General features: G+C 37.1%; 2 protein-coding genes across 2 annotated transcripts; both read right to left on the bottom strand.

Annotated features, from left to right (window-relative positions):
• Window positions 1-3,287: 3,287 nt before the first annotated feature.
• Window positions 3,288-10,234, bottom strand: LOC140137739 (cadherin EGF LAG seven-pass G-type receptor 1-like). The gene is made up of 8 exons (XM_072159509.1): window positions 10,092-10,234; window positions 8,351-8,417; window positions 7,966-8,026; window positions 7,514-7,599; window positions 6,923-7,043; window positions 5,759-5,800; window positions 4,997-5,056; window positions 3,288-4,386 (listed from the first exon to the last, which is right to left on the bottom strand). Exons 1-8 carry the CDS (start codon window positions 10,207-10,209, stop codon window positions 3,829-3,831), a joined length of 1,113 nt encoding a protein of 370 aa, XP_072015610.1. The 5' UTR covers window positions 10,210-10,234; the 3' UTR covers window positions 3,288-3,828.
• Window positions 10,211-21,055, bottom strand: LOC140145273 (uncharacterized). The gene is made up of 9 exons (XM_072167038.1): window positions 21,049-21,055; window positions 20,056-20,214; window positions 18,908-19,057; window positions 17,918-18,034; window positions 16,322-16,506; window positions 14,524-14,600; window positions 13,692-13,803; window positions 10,857-10,968; window positions 10,211-10,245 (listed from the first exon to the last, which is right to left on the bottom strand). The coding sequence occupies exons 1-9, from the start codon at window positions 21,053-21,055 to the stop codon at window positions 10,211-10,213; spliced, it is 954 nt and encodes a 317-aa protein (XP_072023139.1).
• Between the last annotated feature and the right edge of the window lie 659 nt (window positions 21,056-21,714).

Genomic DNA, 21,714 nt, shown 5'->3' with positions numbered 1-21,714 from the left:
TGCTTAGGTCATGTGACTTGACTTTGGTCGGTGTCTATAGGGTGTTCACAGATAAGGGGTCAAAGGTCATTAAGGGGGTCATTTCCGGTCAGAATGCTAAAAATATTCAAAAAATCTCTGTTTTTACAAATTACATAGCAGAATGTTGTCATTAGCACACATGCATTGCTACTAACCAGGGTCTTTGGGGTGTCTACAGTTTCGGGGTCAAAGGTCATTAAGGGGTCGCTTCCGGTCAAAAACCAAAAATCATCGAATATGTTCATTTTTTTTATATCTCAAAACGTAACCAGACCAGAGTGACATAAACTTCATATATGCATTAGTGTTACTCGATGTATGCACGATATTTTTATTATTTTGGTCAAAGGTCATTTAGACGTCATTTCCGGTTTGAAGCTAAATAACTTCAAGAATTTTTATCTCCATAACTAAGCATATTAGATTTTTTTTATTTAAACTGTAACAATGCATTTTCTCGGTGTATATGAGGGTTTTTTATATTGGGGTCAAAGGTCATTAAGGAGGTCAAAACGTCAAATTTGCAAAAAAATGTTTAAAATTACGGAAAAGTAGCTGTATCTCAGCTTATGGAAGACGGATAAAGCCCCTACATGCTACAGTGATGCACCATTAATGGTGTGAGATGTCCATAATAGCCGGTCAAAGGTCAAACTTTAAGTTAAGACTGGCATTTCCGGTCCCAGCTAGGTCCAGATCTGTAACCAGATCTAGTTTCTTCTTTCTTCTTTCTGGCAACAAGCTCTAGCTCCGCAAGGCATTGGCAGATTTCAATCATACTTGACCCAAATGACCACTGGGCTAGTGCAAAACTTCCATTTGACTTTGACCTGGCTGTGACCTTTGACCTAGCTACAATGGTCAAAAACGTGATTTTTTCGTCTTTTTTCTTGCAAAATGTGACATTTTGCGTGAAGTGCCACGTTTCGCCCTAGCTCTGTTATGCTTTGATTGATTTTGACCATACTTGGTCACAAACACCACTGACCAAGTCCCCACATGTGACTTGACATTGAACTCCATTTGACCTTTGACCTGCTCACAATGGCAAAAATGCGATTTTTACTATAAACTGCCTCTTCTTCCACAAATAACATGTGACGGTGACATGCTTAGGTCATGTGACTTGACTTTGGTCGGTGTCTATAGGGTGTTCACAGATAAGGGGTCAAAGGTCATTAAGGGGTCATTTCCGGTCTGAAAGCTAAAAATATTCAAAAAATCACTGTTTTTACAAATTACATAGCAGAGTGTTGTCATTAGCACACATACATTGCTACCAATCAGGGTCTTTGGGGTGTCTACAGTTTTGGGGTCAAAGGTCATTAAGGGGTCGCTTTCGGTAAAAAAACAAAAATCATCAAATATTTTTATTTTTTTTTATCTCAAAACGTAGAGTGACATAAACTTCATATATGCATAAGTGTTACCCGATGTATGCACGGTATTTTTATTTTTTTGGTCAAAGGTCATTTACACGTCATTTCCGGTTTTAAGCTAAATAACTTCAAAATTTTTTATCTCCAAAACTAAGCATAGTAGATTTTTTTTATTTAAACTGTAACAATGCATTTCCTCGGTGTATATGCCGTTTTTTTTATATTGGGGTCAAATGTCATTAAGGAGGTCAAAACGTCAAATTTGCAAAAAAAAATGTTTAAAATTGGCCCAATCGAGCTCAAATTCAACAGGAACGATTCTTACGACATTGTAAACATGTTAAAAATATTTATGACCCCAAAGGTCAATGTTTACTTTGGGGTCAAAAAGTCAAAATATGGTTGCCAGATAGCTATTCGCTGTGTACCCAGATTCTATTGACTCTAGTTTTGTTTTGTTTTATGTTATTAAGCGAAAATGCATTGTCAATAATAAGACCATGTTGAAATTATGTTCTGATCTTCACTTTGCCCCACTCATATACTCATATTATGTTTATATAGTTTTGCATTTTTAGAAACATTCACAGATATAATGGCATAACTACAACACATAATAGTATTCTTTTATATAAAAATGTATTTGATAAATTTGTTTTATATACAAGCTCTTGTTTTTTATACATATAAATAGTAATGTAATAAATATACAACACAACATTATCACCTATTATTCATACACTACTTAAATATTTACAATAATTGCACTTAGGTTTCGCACATCTTTATATTGTAACAACACATTATATGACAATACAGTCCTTCCGTAATACATTTTTTCTATTATTTATATTTGTTCAGGTGCACATTAAACCAACATGGGCAATATGTTTACATTATATTGTCCCCTGAACATATGTATTTTGTTGACCTATTACATAGATGCTCATAGGAGTGATATATTCATGATCAACAAAATACTATTGATGGTAGTATTGAACAAGATCATTATGTTCGAATACAGGGCTCAAGATAAATACAGTTCCAAATACTTCTGTTTGAAATATTATACTGAATATAACGAAACTAAAATATGCAATTTTCTCATCTTTAATTTCAGATATTACTGACTGATGATCAAGATTTTTTTATTATTTTTTATTTGACAAATTCGGCTAAAATACAACAAAAAGCAAAGTAAAATTACGCAATACATACAAAAGGAAACAAAAGTAAAATAGACCCAATGGGCTAACCAGGAAGAGTCAGAAGCATCAAGACGCTGTCACCAAAAGGTGTGACTCCTCCAACCCATTGGGGCAATTACATAAAAAGATATACTATTGCAGTATTTAAACACATTGTGTGTATATCCACATCACAAGGATGTACCCACCAGCCACCACATGCGCCTCCCCCCACCTACTAGCCAGGAACAAAAACCAGACCCATGCTACGTGGAGGCCACTCCAAATCATCCCCAAGCCACATTGCCTACATGAATACATAAAACATTCCCAAACCAGGCAACCCGGGGGACGACCCCAAGCGACCGGGACCCGGGACGAGTCCGGCATCCACCCAAGGCCAACAAATGAAAAGAGACACATGCAGCAGCCGACAAGCCCACCCTCCCGATATGTACACATTATTACATTATTACAAGACGGAAAATGGAAATCTGCTCAGTGACCCCTACCTATCAGACACATGGATCTATCCCCCCCTCCTCCCCGGCCCAAACCAAACTAAAGATATGACAGAATGTCATATTTGAAAATGAAATTTACACTTTCGGATCTTTGTTTTGTTATGTTATTAAAATCTGCATGCATAGAATGCTTAAGAAAATCTCCCATTTCCAATGGGTTGAGAACAATAATTGTTTAAAACTAGTGTTGTCTGGAAATCAATACGATTTTCTGTGCAGACATTCTGAAAATGCTTAATTTGAATATATAACTTTATGATATGTCACTGTGGATTTTAATCATATCTCCAGTTTCCTAAACCAATTTCAGACAGTAACGCCTGTCTTATAACAGAATAGCGCGTAATTAAACCGTTTCAATTTTGAAATTTAGTCATAATTATTTTGCCAATAGGCAATCTTACTGGCGCCACCGCGCGATTGGCGCCATCAATAATGTTATCGGCGACATCAATATTATTATCTGCAACACCGCAAACAGTGTTGTCTTTATCAGTTGCATTATTTTTGTCAGCATCGTTATTGATGTCATCAACAACGTCATGGCTAGTGTTTTTTTCTTTGTCATCTTCAGCGCTATTTGCATCATCTGCAGTGTTTTCGACGCCAGCACCTTGACTTGCACCGTTATTGGTGTCACCAACAACGTCATGGGTAGTGGATTTGTCCTTGTCCTCTATAGCGCTATTTGCATCATCTGCAGTGTTTTCGACCCCATCAATTTGATTTGCAACCAGCACCTTGATTTGCATTGTTATTGGTGTCATCAACAACGTCATGGTTAGTGGCTTTTTCCTTGTTATCTGCAGCGCTATTTGTGTCATCTGCAGTATTTTCAACGCCAGCAGCACCTTGATTTGCATTGTTATTGGTGTCATCAACAACGTCATGGCTAGTGGCTTTTTCCCTGTTATCTTCAGCGCTATTTGCATCATCTGCAGTGTTCTCAACGCCAGCACCTTGATTTGCATCGTTATGGATGTCAGCAACAACGTCATGGCTAGTGGCTTTTTCTTTGTCATCTGCAGCGCTATTTGTGTCATCTGCTGTGTTTTTAACGCCAGCACCTTGATTTGCATTGTTATTGGTGTCATCAACAACGTCATGGCTAGTGGCTTTTTCCCTGTTATCTGCAGCGCTATTTGCGTCATCTGCAGTGTTTTCGACGCCAGCACCTTGATTTGCAACCGAATCGATCAATCCTCTTTCAGTGTCATTAACAACGTTTCTAGATCTTTCATTGGTGTTCAGTCGTGACATTGCAGTGCCCATAGCCTGGTATTGAATAATAATAAATAATAATAATAATAATAAATAATAATAATAATAATAATAATAATAATAATAATAATAATAATAATAATAATAATAATAATAATAATAAAATAAAAATAATGATAAACTAATAAAGCTAAACGTTTTTCTTATTATTATAAATTACAACTCCATTTTTGGTGTACAAAACATAGGACCACCAACATTTGAGACTGCTCCCAAAGAAAATGACACCCATCGAAAAGAATGTTGTTATAATAATAATAAATATAATAATCTATATTTAAATTACCAAAATACAAACAGTATAATATAAAGAAGAAAATTCAGGACAGAAAAATAGACTTCTTAAGTCCAAAGTCAACACAAAAAATAAAGGTGATATGTACGTCACAAACGTTTGTGTAATTTGTTGTCATTTTGACCGCGCACTTTGTATTTAATATTTATGAACAAAGTTTTCGTTATTGGACTGAGCTTTTGATTTTTTGTAGAATCGCGATAAAAGACTTTACTTTTAGTAGAGATTCTGCTGGGATCCAAAGCTTGATTTTTTCATCTATAATCTATGAATGGTGCAATTTTTAATTAGTTTTATATTTTGGCTTACGTTTATATGGTCGACCCGTCCAGTTCTTCTTCTCCATTCGCTCTTCAATGCATTACGAACCTGAAAATCAATAATTTAATCAGTATTATTTATCGATCTAGATAGTACTTGAGACTATACCAACAGAAGTTGAAAGTGTTTTAAACCAACTTCTCTGTTTAAACACAAGAGAATCAAATCATGTCTACATTATAAGCATTGGGAGTAACACATAACCAAAATAATATTAGTTTATATTAAAGGGGCACGGTCATTTTTTTTATATATTCTGTTTTATACCTAACATTGAGGGCTGTATCTAAATAATCTGATACAAAAGTTTTGAATTCAATAAATTAAATTACACAAACAGTTTTGATGCAAAAACGTAGAACAGAATTGTGGTATCCCACCATGGGTGGATGATGCTATCATATTTCGCCATAACATCTAAACATCCAGGCTTAAAATCTGGTATATATGAGAACAAATGCGAGCTTTCTTCTGCAGCCAAAATCTCTAATAATAGGATAAAGTGTCGGGATGGGGCTATCGACCTGGTCACACCCATTTGATTGCCTATAATATGCGTGCAAAATATTTGTGAATATTAAACAATATTTAAATGTTGTTGTTTTTCTTTTTGTTTGTTTATTGTTTTAACGCATACGGTTGTATTTGCTACTTGCTACTTTGGGTGTTTTAAACACAATTTGATTATATTTGGACCATTTTATCCAAGGAAATTCGAATAGAACCTTTTTACGGGTTACAATTACGTACCTCTGAGTTGACATAGCAGGTGACGAAAACTAGATAGATCCCCTGAATTTAACAGAAAATAATATTGACAAATGTGTAAACATATCATGTGGCAGAAATGGCAAAAAAAAAAAAACCTAGAGGAGAACAATATACATAAATCATGTAGTAGACCAAAACATTAAACATCATTCTTTCTGTGTTTAAGTAAACGGTCGCACAGTGCAAAAGACAAGCTTGGGTCCTGATGTGGTGTGGATCAATCCATAAGCTGAAGCGAGCAATGTGAAAAAACATCATATTATGCTTGTAGCCTATATGGAAAGAAATGTAGAACATCCAACAAGGCAAGTGACAAATATTACAGCTACCCTTTTTTTTCTAGAGAGAGGGTATTATCAATAACAGACCATGTTTACAATACAACAATGGTAATGTCCTTGAGAAAACAGGGGTAGTCTTATTATTAACATGTTATTTACGCATTCGGCCCTAAATTACAAAGGTAAAAAGAAATCGTGACTTCCTTCCGATTTCCAATTCAATAGTATTCAGCATTATTATACATTAGAGTGTCACCTACAAATAAGAGCAAATGTGTATACCTGTTACAAATTTGTGTAGCTGACCTCAGAACCAAAATAAGATTTGACACACCGGAAACGGTACAAATATTATGTGTATCTCCTACGAGATTAGCTCGATATGCACGTTTTAAGGGAACATCAAATTTTATTACTGAGTTCTTATTTGATCTTTTTTTTTTTTCTTTCCTAAAAGGCAACATTTTATGTTAGAGGGAATAAACCCTTTTTTTGTCATTTTACATAATTTCAATATTTGTTTTCTTTATGTCAGCTACAATTTAAACCATTTGAAGAGATCAAATGGTATTTTATGGCCGTTTCAATTTGGTATTGTTTAGTCGTCTTTGTAGATATAATTATGTATAGAGTTTCTCCATTTCCGAGACACAGAATCCTAATTTCATTTTACTGCGCCAACACCAATTGCAATAAGAGATTATAATCATATAAAAGCGCTACAATGTGCAGAAGCTGAGATATGAGGGTGGAAGCAGAACTTTTGAATAACCGTCGTACAATACTCTTGCTTTATAAACATGTACGATGACTTATGAGGTTTCCCCATTGATAAGCGTCTACACCCGGTGTCCACACTCACCTGCAATGCACTCAGTAAATCAAAAACGTACGCGACGTTTATGTTGGTGTTGCCAAGGAGTCCAATCAGCCAAGTTACTCCAACCATTGGAAGTAACAAGGCTGTACTTCGCAGTCCAATTCTGTTGGAGAAATAGAACAACAAGACATTGCTTAGGTGTAGCTATGTTTTGACATTGCTTAGGTGTAGCTATGTTTTGACATTGTTTAGGCGTAGCTATGTTTTAAGTGCTAAATAAACAAAATATGCCCTTTTTGTGATTTGGGGTCCCTTTAAGAATTTAACGGTTTCAGGTCTTACCACTTGTTTATATAAGGTGTGATCCAATCAGACTAAAAGAGACAATTCTGAATAGTGTCTTATCACCATCTACTCAGTAACTTAGCACACTTTACTGAAATTCTGATGTCACTAGGACACATGTTTGATGACTATTATATTTGCCTGTATTTCAAATTGATAATTGCTACCTTTGAAAATATTGAATGATTTTGTCACCTATAATTGCTACCTTTGAAAATATTGAATGATCTTGTCACCTATAATTGCTCTGGAACCAAATGTTTCATATGTTATAGGTCGATAACCTACCTGATGGAATGAATTCCGTCCTGTTTATCAGCCTCAGCTACTCCCAAGGTTTTGCACACGATGATCACTAGGATTACTAAGTTAATCTAAATGATAATAATAATAATACTAATAAGGTCATCTAAATTGATAATAATAATAATAATAATAATAATAATAATAATAATAATAATAATAATAATAACAATAACAATAACAGCAGCAATAATAAATTCACACACACACAAGTTATGAAAAGTAGAGGTGGACAAGAAACAGCCCAAGTGTCAGATCATTTGCGTGGTTAAGTCGTAAATAACCATAATATTGGTATCGTTCACTATTTGATCAGGAATGATACTTCTTGAAGCATTTTAAAGTATCAAATATTACTATTTAAGCTGATAATTAAGTTTTAAAAATGTCACTAGTGTCCTTTACGATAGTCTTGCATCCCTGAGCCAAATACTTACCGTCAGAATGGCGATTACAGGGGCGATGAAGGCCCAAATAAACTGTCCTGTCAACCAGCATCTAATGAGAACAATCATAACGGGGCACGTATAAATTGGTTTATTATAGAAGACCAATTAGCGCCATTCATTTTACTAACAGTGAACTCCGACAACAACTAGATTTATTTAGCTACAGGTATTACAAATATTCAAATTAAAACGTGGATTTTGCTACTGATCTGAACACTAAGTGTTTTAGATTGTCCGTGTTAGTTAAGCAATGCAACTCCTTGGGTCATTGTATTCGCATTGTCAACCTTTATAATATAAATTGTCATAAGACAATTATACACTATAATAAAAGGTCATACAATGATCATATAAATTCTGGTTTATACTGTACCTTTCGTGGTCGTGCAAATGTTCTCTACCAATTGAAGCTGTAACGGTGGTCATTAACATAGGCACACCTGATCAAGTAAAATACAAAGTTTTGTGTGAAGTTCATGAAGTTGATGTATTGTGTTCATGGAGATATTTACCATAATTTAGAAACACACCATTTCATGTTATACAAAATAAGAAAGAGATGGTGCTAAGTCCAGATAAAGAATATTATTAATCTTCTTCACTAGTAATATTGGGCTATTCCAGTTGAAATACAATTCAAATGACCTCATCCGTTCAGGTAAACCCATTTGAAATTCAAATTCCTGTGTGGAAGACTAAGGCTTACATCTTCCATATAGCCCGTTGGTTGTTTGCTTCCATGTTTCTTGTTTAATTCGAACTAATTTATAAAACATTCCCACAGCTTGTCCAAAATTACTTGCCTCCTCCTTTCGATGCGCCAATCTTTATCCTCGGTACATGTTAATTTTGGGCTTTTAATGGTTCCAATTATATGATGCGAACAAAAGCGGTAAAGCAAGTTGCTCATTTGAAAATTCACTGAACATTTTTCACACACCTTTAGCAATATTTAGTGAGGGAAATGAATTATTGTGCTGCTTCAAAATAATAGACCAAAATTACCGTCGTCCCATTGAACTGACATGACAGTATATGTCTTGCCTTTGTTTGTTTTGGTTTATTTCTTCTTTAAAGGGTTAGCAGCACATCTGGATTTATTCATAAAAGTGTTACACAAGCTCAGCATTTTATGGCATAACATAATCTATGATAATAAAAGTGTCCAACTCGCCAAGGTCCTGACCATCTAGAAGAACATTGTGATATGTTAGGACAAGGTTACCTGCCCAAATCCTAGTATAAACATTTAGTAATTGTTGGTATTTAGTTCCTGCACAAACCTGCCAGTTGACCAGACAAACGCTTATGGACCTTTAACCTAGGCACTCAGTCAGTTGAAAACACAATAAAAAATGATCTGTTCTTCCTTGAGGCCCAGGCCTTTGCAGTGGCTGCACCATGGGGGGGGGGAGGGGAGAATGCCTCCCAGTCAGAGATCTTGACCCCTCCCCTGTTGCCCCCCCAGTAAAAGCTCAAAATTGCGAAAATTTTAACTTTTTTTTTGCAGCAATTTTGCACAAAATTTGTCCCCCTTGAAATTCACTTTGCTTCCTCAATGCCCCTCTAAAAAATCCTGGCACCGCCACTGTGCCTTTCCCTTTTGGTCGGCCATGACCACCCTCCCCATTATCACCCTTTTGGCCTGTCCCTTATTACAGTCTCACGGGACACATGTTTATTTTGCAGTCACTTTGGCCATCGAGTGAAACATTTCAGCAGTTTTAGATTGCTTTCATTTCTTTAGAATGATGACTTTTATAATGTGATTTTAAGTACAGTTCCGAGCTACGCATCGTGAACCACGTACCAGAAAAAACAGCAGATCACATGAAGGGATCCAGTTTTTGGTAATAACTAAAGAAAATATAATCATAGCACGGGAAAAGAACGGCTTAAACTACTCAATGTACTACGATATATTACCTGCAAACAAACTCATATAGCAATTGCCGGTGTTAACTCAAGAAATCGGAGAATGGCGCCAACACGGGAATCAAAACCTCAACTAGCAACTCAATGCATGCTAGAAAAACGCAATGTGATTATTGTGGTCTTAAGTTTTCCCCGGAATTCGCTAGTATCGTTCGTCTTTTATTTATTCATGCCCTTACCCCAGCTAATAACGATGTAAACAACTCTAAAATTTCTCTCAATCCCGAAAACGAGCACTATCATACGGTAAAGATGCAGAGCTTCGACGAGCATGCAACAAAAAACTGACATGAGCATGTTATACCGCAAGATGGTTACTGCAAGACAGGCGATCTGATGAAAAAGAACACCAGAGCATAACATATAACATGAAATAGCAGATTTATTTATATCAAATAGCAGAGTATAGCTCTGAACGAGATGATAGAACTAATAGATACCGGTATTTATTTCATGGTAATATGTGTAATGAGCGTCAGACATAAGCCAGCACCATACGGAAGAACGGAGCACCCGCGCCACTGTTTCACAGGTGTTGAATAGACATGTTCGAAACCGTAATTAATAAAACAACACAATTAAATGTTTTTAGACTTGTTTTGCCAAATTAAGATCCATTGACTTGCCTGACCTCTTGTATCGCTCACTTGAATTTTTCATTATTGCTATATATATGGGTGGACTTTATTAACATAATTCCATAATAATCAAGACACATTAAGGTTACGGAGGAAATATGAAGGAAATGACTGAAAGCCACTAAGGCTTTGAAATGTTCATTCCTATTTAGAAAATAAACATGAAAAATGTTGAGACTTTTAAAATAATGAAATCGACCATGAGAAGAGCTATTCAAAACTATATTCTACTAATGTCTCTTGGGCATTAATTTCATGTACTTTTTAATGACTTACAGCAACTATTATGTGCAATTCATTACATACCTGATTCGAATTGGCGCTGCTGCTTGCAAGGGTCATAAAGTACGCTAATGTCATTGCAACCATCAGGTTGGCATGGATCAAGATCCTTTCCTTGTCCAAGGATGTTCGTTTCCTACGTAAAATACATTATGGAGAAAAGTATATTAACAATCATTAGTATTTTATTTTAAAATTTGTATTATAGTTTTTATGAATTTAAATTAAGCTTTATATTTATCATGTATTTTTAACCCTAAGGGGGCATACAGCCCCTAAAGTTTTTCATCCAGCATATTAGGCTCCTATTTATACTCAAACTCACACGACTTAAGCTAATCGTAGATCCATCCTTTTAAAGTTTAACGCACCACCTTACCTGGTGGTAAAGCTCAACCGTCAAAATTAAGGTGAGGTGGTCTAAAGCAAAATGCAAAGGTTCCTACACTAAAATACATGATTTTCATTTTGCTCTTGTCAGATTATACTGAGGGGTAAACTGTGTTAAGATAGACATTGCCTTTCATATCGGGAGCAACTTAACAATATTGCTTTGAAATTAGATCAATTTCAAAGGTCCGTAACCCGATCGACAGCATCATCCCCCCGATTTTTTTCATTGTTGATGAGGTTTTGGTGTCACATAATAGATACTATTTTTCTCATTACTATCCTGAAATTTGACGCTCCTCGATGTACTTCCGGAGAAATCATGAAACACAGCGGTTTTTACAGGCTACCATTTTGTAAATACTAAATATTACTTCGGATTTCTGGGCAGGGAATTATGAACGAAAATCAGTCTCCTCAACAGCTACTTTGGTTTCGCGTCATACACATTCTGTGAAAAAGCGAACCACACTAACTGCTGAGGAGACGGTACACCGTATATACTTATACAGTTCCAAGATTTAGCTCAATCGGTTAGCGCATTATGTTTTCCCCGAGGGGTACCCGGTATTGGAAGGTGTTTTTTTTCCTCTCCATTTTTAACCCAAACTTTTTATATTCATTTGAAATGTACATATTGCAAGGGAAATATCTTTTGTTTCCTTTTTTTCTGAAACGGTACGAAAAAAACAAATATTTTCCGTTCAATACGGGCCGGGCATTGTACAGCATTGTCGTCATACGAACGGGAATTATTGTTGCTGTTGCTTGCCTGCCCAGAATGCAATTCACGTATACTAAGGTATTGGATTGCAAATTTGGCTATTTATTCACATTTACGCTGAAAATGCTCTCGTTTTCTCACAAAGCAGCATAAAGGGGGCGATATTTGATATTATTATATAATTTTAAAGACAATCCATATCCAAAACCAATAGGGTTACCCCCCTTTAAGATGTATTAATCAGTATCATTTCAATGATTATTAATACTATTATTATAATCTTAAACAAAAAAAGTCCACTTACCACAAGATTGCACAGATGACCAAACCAATACATAATGCGGCGAGAGAAGTACCGATGAGAACCTTTACCAACTTGTCAATCACGGGTGAGTAATTATTGGTAACACCCTATATAAATGGTGGGTAAAATATATATTTTGATCATTTTGTAGGTTAAACATAAAACGTGTGTATGGTTTCAAGGTACAATAAAGGCAATGATGTCATATTCGTAACCTGCAAACAGACATGATTTGATGATGATAATAGTGTAATTATCGGGAATAATGCGGAAGGGGGATCAGTTTCGGTATATGCTTTTTAAGGCTGATCGAGCTATAGTCCAACATGTTATGCAGGCCGGGTATGCGTGGCTTTGCGAGAGATACTGCATTTTCAGTTCTCAGCAGCCAATGTTGGTTCTCTACTTTGATTTTCCTTTTTTCCATGCTGTAATAAGTTGTTAGGCTTTATTTTTCTTCTTGATGTTTTCTGCAGCGAAAGACATCGAACTATAGATGACCTTAATCCTAACCCCCTCCAAAAAATACCACACAATAACACAGGGTGGGAGGGACAACACGCGCAGGGCACCCCGGTCAAGCCCACATCAAGATCGTTTGGGTTAATAAGGCATATGACCATCCTAAAATATGGCCCAAAACACCATGCAATCGGTGTTCAAGGTTCAATCACGTACAGGGAGAGGTAACATAATCCCGTTTGTGCCATAACTAAACCAGCAACCAAACGATGGTGGACAACTTCATTTAAAGAGGCAACAGCCTGTTACAGCCAATATCGTAAGCAAAAATGACAATGTGACGGCAACACTGCTGGACGTTGAACGTTATTTTGCCCAGAGCTGAGGTGCGTTTTTGGCTCTATGGCCCTCCCAGAAAAAACGTGCACAAAATATATTTCCCAGTGCAATGTATGATGAAGAAAAAAACCAAATTTTGATTTAAAATGAATGGAAAAAATTTGACTACGCCGGGTATTGAAAAACTCGGACCGATCCGTTCTAAGGCGAGAGTGCTAACCATTATACCAACTAACCAATGTTACATACATGTGAATTTTCAGGTAGATATCATATTACATATCGTAGTCACACGCGAAAAAAAATGAAAAACATACTTTACAGTGGAATGTACTATCACGCCCCAACGGATTTAGACTAGTAAGATATTGCTGGATAACATAAACACTTTGGGAATCATTTGTCGTACTTTTGTGCTTACATGGTAAACCAATGACGACATCAAAATTAAGTCAATCATCCCCCCCAAACACTGCCCTGCAATGATACACCTTCTAGTTTTTAACCTCCCTCAGAGAAAGTTTTATGGACTAGAATAATTAAATGTCGCACTACAAAATGTGTATTATATAGCAGCTTGTCCAAAATGACGTTTTAGTTAAAGTAAGAATTTGTTAGCATTATTAATGACAGTCATTACCTTCGAAAATTCGAAAAGTACAGCAAAGGTTGTAAGATGGGTAAATCCACAGCTTTGCAGTTTATCACTAGTATCTGCCTTATACGTCAATGAACCTTCTTGCGACCACATGCTAATATAATATTAGACAATGACAATAATAATAATTAGAATCATAGGTCTTTCCATTCAGCGAACTTAAAGATTTGACATCAGTATGGGGTTACTGTGGACTACATTCATGATTGTAAAAACTTCTTAAGGTTTTAATGGCCCGCTTTGCATAATTATATTAAAATAATGAATGAAGTCTGCACTGTTCTTACTGTACATGCTGCCAGTTATTCAAAGACATTCAACGAAATGAAAAACTATGAAACATAAGTCACATTTCTACCACATGATAAAATACCTTAACACTACCTTAAACTATAAACCATGAGTTCACAAGAGAGCGAAACCCCAAACTTCAAGCTAGCCAAGTGATAAAGCATTGGTTTACAATAAAGTGAAACCATATACAACATAATTCCGCTCTCCCTAAAGGATGAGAAAGATAATACACTTAAACAAACTTATAGACATGATAATGCCACAAGGATTAAAAAATTATGCCCAAGAATCAAGTCGGAATGACACAAAAGCTAGAACTAAAAGTTGTGTGTCATAGTCTCAGGATTGGAGTGATTTCTGCCCAATACACATAAAACATAACATATATACAAAATCATTTAGCATAAAAGAAGACGAAACTAAAATAACCAAAAAAGTAGTCGCTAATGAAGGCAGTGCAGATGTAAAATGTCTAAATATCTGTCCTCATCCAAATTTCACGCTACTTCTATTAACTTACGTGTTTTCGACATCCCAAAATGCACAAACTAGCTTGCTGTACTTGGTTTGCTTTGAAGTATTCCGACTACGAGGATCCTGCCAAACAAAGAATTAATGTCCCATTCAGTGATCCCAGCGAAAGTGTAAAATAAATTAAACTGTTTATAAATTGCTTTAAAATCATATTGTCATATGGTAATTTTGAAATGAAACATTTGGCCAAAAACAAATGTACGAAAGAAAACAGCAGTATCGACGAAGTTGAAGCCCCATTCAAATACATGTAGCTAATTTATAATTGCAGATTCCTGTCAAATGCCTGATTTTGTCTAAAATACACGGCTTTAGGCTGAACCACTAGCCAATGCTAGCAGGCTGTGTTAACACATCTATGACATTGACAATGGTACCAAAATCTGAATTTGGATGATTTTTACTATCGTCCGGATGAGCAAATCACTGAATTTCAGCAGTCAGGTTACACTCAGCACTGTTTAATTAATCTTATGTGACCCCTCCCCAACATACACAATGGTCAAACCCGGGTCTAAAACTGACTAGTGGTTATTGGTATGTTTGGATGTGATACATATATTACATTAATATAAACACAAGCATTTAAGAGAAGCATAATTATCTAGTCAAAAATTTCCCGTTGACTTGTGTTAAACCTTATTCAGATTTGGGACAAGTTCATTGCTGTATTTTCTCGGAAGTGCATTGCCACGCATTAGACACACATATCTAAAAATACTGGACAAATTGTACCATAATCCAAAAGTATGCATGTACTAGAATAGCTGTACAAAAATCTCAAACAAGTTAAATCTTAATAATATGTGCCAGGTTTTGTGGGAACAGATTACATACTGTGTTAAAATAAATAAATAGATAGAGAAGTGAACACAACTTAAAAGATGCAATGTTTTATTCATTGTTCAAATATAATTGATATATTACTTGACATAATTGGAGCATTCTGAAAATTTGACCCCCATGTAACCTTGATTGGCCCCTACCCGGAATGCCCGGAAGATTCAGGAGGTGAGCCCAAGCTAAATTGATTCAGAATCAATCAAAGATCCCAAAATAACTTTCAAATCTTTGTTCTATGAGTTGGTCACGAACTCTACAGGATGGACTTCTACTATAGAGCCCGGGGGGGTACTCAGTACAAATGACCATACGGGGACGTGCCGCAAATATGGGTAGCATTTTCAGCCTCTTGGTATATCAATGACCCCTTTTTCAAAGCATATTTTGGTATATGAATGGGTCCTTTTTTCAAAATTTTCTCAATTTTTTCGGAAAATAGCCCAATTTTTCCTTAATCTAGCGAAAATTTTCAAAATTTTCCCAAAATTTTGGGAAAATTTGTAAAAACTAAGACAATTTGGGTTAAATTCGGCCGAAAATTTTGACTTTTGGTATATCAATGGGTCCAAATTTCTTGAAAAATTGGTATATTTATGGGTCCACTTTCAAATTCTCAGCGGCACGTCCCTACCAAAACCAAACTTGAGTACCCCCGGGCTATAGAGTTAGCCTCCATTGTGTAATATGATTGGCGGATGTCTGCCACACCTCGTTCGTTATTCACCGAAATCTTGGTCATTTTGTTTCCATTATTTATGATAATTTAAGATAAAAAGGTAGTTCACAATTGTTTTTTTTTTTAAGATATGCAACCTTCTAAGATTAACTGTGTGCTACATTTACCCATAATCCTCTCCCTATATCTATAACACTATGCTTTTGTATAACTGTATGTTGAGTTACTGCTTATACTGTGCTACTCTCGCTATGATTGACATTACCTTTATTGGGAAAGAAATATTCAGTGGATTGTACTCATCCTCGTGCTTCCTCAGAGTGCCATTTATGCTGAATAGGTTTATTGAAACCAATGCACTTCCCAGCAAGTGGTATACTTCTCCCGAATCATCACCCCAGTATTCAGTATCATCAGTTGGGGTTTTCTTAATGACGACTGTGAGATAACCTGTCACAAAAATGTATTCATTAATTAATGTTATTGTGTGTCTTTTATTCATTGATAATTGAGAACAACTGTTAAATGATGCACTGTAGTACCATGCCAAGTATGAAAAATAATCCGGATTGTAATTACATCAATATTAAGACACTTAGTCAATCCATTAAGGTAATACACTATTTTAAAGTGTTGCGATTTGGTAGTTCACAACATCTTGCGAATGGTAGCGAGTTTCGGCAAAAATTGCACTGCTCATTTCCTTGTGAGCATGTAGAAGAATTCAAATATCACAGAAATGCTTTTATAGGTCCTGTGGTTCTTGAGTTATGTTGTAAAGAGGGCTGAAACAACAACACTTTTGTAAAATGTGCATAACTCATTAACAACAATAAACTAAGCAGGTTTTCAAAGTATATGATTTGTAGAATGAACTTTTGCAAAACATCAAAGTGTTAGTTTTCATTAATATATTGATTTCTTCTTCTTCTTCTTCCTATATACGTGCATACCTCAAATTGAGTATTGTCGCACGGGCTTAACGTGCATAGTTTTTTACCTATGAACGATCCTGGAACCTAGAATTGATTGCAGATATCAGAACCGGGGATGGCCCCCCTTCTCTTTTGTAATAGCTCTGACACTTAACGTGCACAGGGTTTGACACTTCCTGTACACGGGACCAACGGCTTTACGTGACTTCCGAATCACGGACGAAGCACATACACTACCTATATCTGCACGTGATAAGCAGTGTATGGGGGCAATGATTTAGACAATAAATTTTTGGCTGCTTCGACCAACAATATCTTGTCTACCCTTAAAATGACATTTTAGAGGCAACTAATCTGTACGGTTGCCACATAGGATGTTAAACACTTCCATTGTCAGATATATCCTTTACTCATTTCGTAATGTGTGCATCCATATCAAAAAGATGCACTTGTCGGCTGCTACATGTGTCTCATTTCACATAATAGCTAGGAATAAATATCAGACTCATATCAAATTGTATAAGGAATGTTCTCTGTATTCCTAACCCATGTGACTTCGGATGATTTGAAGTGACCTCCACTGCGGAGATGAGTCTGGTGTTTAATCCTATCTATTATGTGAAATGAGACACATGTAGCAGCCGACAAGTGCATCGTTTTGATATGGATGTATTATTAATGTGTACATTTAGTATACATTAAATCCGATGTCAGTGAGGGAGGGCTACTAGACAGCCCAGGTAGACAGCCTTGATTATTGAAACGTGGTGGTTATATATATTTCAAGTCATGTTTGGAAGTGATTTTAATGGTGCTTCATAAGAAAACAAACAGGCTCACAAAGAAACATACTCGTCGCACACATTACCCTAATGCTTTTAAGCATTAGGGTAATGTGTGCGACGAGTATGTTCAACATAACTTACCGGTTCCGTTATGAAGTCCAGACGCGAGAAACTCCTTTGGAATTGTAAGCGCCAAATCACCTTCGCTATCAAACTGGAAATCTTCTTCACGGTTTTTGTGTTCAAATAGGTAGAATACTGCAATAGGTTATGTCAATATGAAACATGATGTAGACAAATTTAAGACTTATTCTCACGAACAAGGGTAATTTCAAGAGAAACATCTTTTTAACATTTTAAAAATTGTCATCATTTATTCTCAAACTAGCTGCAAGGCTCATCACGTGACATAAAAATACGGAATTCTACCTTTCACAGCGGGAATAAAAATGCTAATATGTAGGCAAGCTGACAAAGCCGTATTGTAACATTTGCCGTCAATATTTGTCAAAATACTTTTTATACGATTTATTAAACTAACATACCCTGCAAAATTCAATTTAGGTGCTGTAATTTTGCTAAAATCCGAGATTTTGAATAAAGTGCAGGAACCGTCGTTAAATTATTACGATGGAAATATTAGTCGAACACGTACGCGATGTCCATAACACAGTACGTACATAGCTTGCAAGACGATTATACACATCAAAGGACCTTGCCGTAGCACGACTGGTGGAGTACGTAACACGCATTGGGCGAAATTCCATCAGTTGTTTGGCTCAAAATTGAAATGGGACATATCTGGCAGTGATAGTTAATATTTTGCGGAAAAGAAATATTATTCTAATCTAACTTATGGAAATGTTACAATATGGCTGTAGGATAGGAATAAAATTGCTAATACGCAGTCAAAGATGACTGAAAATATACCTTATCATTCTATAGTTATTGAGGAATGGACATTTAATGCATGACACTAACGATCAATTCTGTTTCTGTGAAATCAATTTACAGTTCCATTAATACAGATCCAATGATATATGTTTGTATCTTTAACAAATTAATGTATGATCAAATTCATGGACGACAATTATTAGAACTACAAAGACAGAAAATAAATATTTGACTTACCTAACTCACTGTTATTAGTTATTGTTCCAGGTGTCGCATTGTACGGGAATATGGATGCCACATTCTCAAAGGCTGATATAGATTGCACACCTGTTGTTGTAGTGTCCATCTTCATTGGTGTCATATTTTGTGTCGTTGTGATTTCGTGCTCTATATAGGAAAAATTGTTGATAGCGATAAAACAATGACAAAAACAGCCACCACAAGTTTCGCATGTCTTCACGACCACCAGCTTTAACTTTGGGCGACAGCGATCATTCATTCATTCATCATTTATTTCCAATCTTGTTTGGGAGTATGAAAGAGTTTATTTTCATCATTAATTTTCTGGAGTGTCTTCCTAGTAGCTCCTAGTAGGCCTAAATAGATCAAGTCCATCCCTACCCACTACTTATCACATATTATCCCTACCTTTATCCCACTCCTTATACCCACCCTACGTCCTAAACCACGATTACTTCCACCAGGGCTTACGCCTGACATATCTGAACATAATTTGTCCACAAGGACAGTGGTTAACTTCCTCCCCTATCCCACCCTAACCTCGTACCACCCCTTAGCCCATGCACCCTAAACTACCCATACCACACACTACCCTAGCATACACTACTTATATCCTCACAACCCATCCATCTCCAACATCACCCACCACACCCTTTCGTACCCACTACTCCACCACACCATTCAACACTCCTACCCCTTACACAGCCCCAAACGAAATCCCTACCCCTTACCCCACATATTATACCTCCTAACACTTCTCCCCCCCCCCATGTCACTTCACCCCTTACCCAACCCATTCCCACCCCCACATCTTTACTCCCACTTACAACCAGACAGTGGTTATGCCCTAACCTAGCCCACCCTAACCTCGCACCACCCCTTACCCCATGCACCCCACACCACACATACCACACAATACCCTCGCACAAACTACTCATATCCTCACAACCCATCCCTCCCCAACATCACCCACCACACCCTATCGTACCTACTACTCCACCACACCATTCAACACTCCTACCCCAAACGAAATCCCTACCCTTTACCCCACATATTACACCTCCTAACACTTCTCCACCCCCATGTCACCTCACCCCTTACCCAACCCATTCTCAAACCCCACCCCACACCTTTACCCCACCTACCCGTAGTAACTTCATCTGTCGTTGTCGCCCCTGTCGTCGCCCCTGTTGTCACCCCCGTCGTCACCTCTGTCATCGCCCTCGTCGTCGCCTCTGTTGTCGCCTCCGTCGTTACCCTCGTCGTCGCCTCCGTCGTCGCCGCCTCAATCGTCGCCTGGGAATCTATATGAAAAACCGTTGATAAAAGCAATCAAGTTCATGAACCACAAGTATTGCCTGCTTTCACAACAACATCTTTCAAGATGTTTTATTTTCAATCCTAGATTGAACTATGCTTCATCTTTATTTGTTTTTCATTATTTATTTTTTATTATTCATTATTTATTATTCATTTATTTTCACGCTTTTTTTGTCCTCACTCTCTTTCATATACCCTTGTAGGCATTGCTTTTTATCTGATCAAACATTCGCTTCATATTTCTTCGCAATTCACCCTGCCCCAGTGTTATAGGAACCACTTGATCATTCTCTTCATTCATTTCATATTTCTATTCTACATAATTCACCATGTCATCATATTAACTTTTCTGTTATCCAATACATGCCATCCAACATAGCTCGAGATACTCTAGCTAAAATACAGGTTTACAATTGATGTTTTAATCAAAATAATAAGTGCCTTCCATTTCGACCATATTCATAAATAATTTGTGAATGATGAATTAAAATGTAAATCATAATATCATTAATAATGCAAATATATCAGCTAACATGAATTTGAACTATCATTACCATGGTGTTTTGCTTAAATAAAATAATGTTACAACCAGACAGTGGTTAACTTCCTCCCCTATCCCACCCTAACCTCGTACCACCCCTTAGCCCATGCACCCTAAACTGCCCATACCACACACTACCCTAGCATACACTACTTATATCCTCACAACCCATCCATCTCCAACATCACCCACCACACCCTTTCGTACCCACTACTCCACCACACCATTCAACACTCCTACCCCTTACACAGCCCCAAACGAAATCCCTACCCCTTACCCCACATATTATACCTCCTAACACTCCTCCCCCCCCCCATGTCACTTCACCCCTTACCCAACCCATTCCCACCCCCACATCTTTACTCCCACTTACAACCAGACAGTGGTTATGCCCTAACCTATATCCTACCCTAACCTCGCACCACCCCTTACCCCATGCACCCCACACCACCCATACCACACAATACCCTCGCACAAACTACTCATATCCTCACAACCCATCCCTCCCCAACATCCTCCCACCACACCCTATCGTACCTACTACTCCACCACACCATTCAACACTCCTACCCCAAACGAAATCCCTACCCTTTACCCCACATATTACACCTCCTAACACTTCTCCACCCCCATGTCACCTCACCCCTTACCCAACCCATTCTCAAACCCCACCCCACACCTTTACCCCACCTACCCGTAGTAACTTCATCTGTCGTTGTCGCCCCTGTCGTCACCCCCGTCGTCACCTCTGTCGTCGCCCTCGTCGTCGCCCCAGTCGTTGCCTCTGTTGTCGCCTCCGTCGTTACCCCCGTCGTCGCCTCCGTCGTCGCCGCCTCAATCGTCGCCTGGGAATCTATATGAAAAACCGTTGATAAAAGCAATCAAGTTCATGAACCACAAGTATTGCCTGCTTTCACAACAACATCTTTCAAGACGGTTTTTT

The sequence above is a fragment of the Amphiura filiformis genome, chromosome 2, assembly GCF_039555335.1.
Source record: "Amphiura filiformis chromosome 2, Afil_fr2py, whole genome shotgun sequence".
NCBI classification, from domain to species: Eukaryota; Metazoa; Echinodermata; class Ophiuroidea; order Amphilepidida; family Amphiuridae; genus Amphiura; species Amphiura filiformis.
The sequence above is the reverse complement of the archived record's forward strand: the minus strand, read 5'-3'. Positions and strand labels throughout refer to the sequence as shown.

What these genes read in the sequence shown, in the direction of transcription:
- LOC140145273 (XM_072167038.1), bottom strand. An exon ending in TTTTGGGATGTCGAAAACAC is followed by an intron (nt 13,804 to 14,523) that starts GTAAGTTAATAG and finishes ATATTATATTAG; the next exon opens with CATGTGGTCGCAAGAAGGTT. An exon ending in GCAGCGCCAATTCGAATCAG is followed by an intron (nt 10,246 to 10,856) that starts GTATGTAATGAA and finishes CTTTTTCATCAG; the next exon opens with ATCGCCTGTCTTGCAGTAAC.
- LOC140137739 (XM_072159509.1), bottom strand. Translation starts at nt 10,209, where the DNA reads ATGCTCATGTCAGTTTTTTGTTGCATGCTCGTCGAAGCTCTGCATCTT. An exon ending in TTACATCGTTATTAGCTGGG is followed by an intron (nt 8,418 to 10,091) that starts GTAAGGGCATGA and finishes TTACTTGATCAG; the next exon opens with GTGTGCCTATGTTAATGACC. An exon ending in CATTTGCACGACCACGAAAG is followed by an intron (nt 8,027 to 8,350) that starts GTACAGTATAAA and finishes TGTTCTCATTAG; the next exon opens with ATGCTGGTTGACAGGACAGT.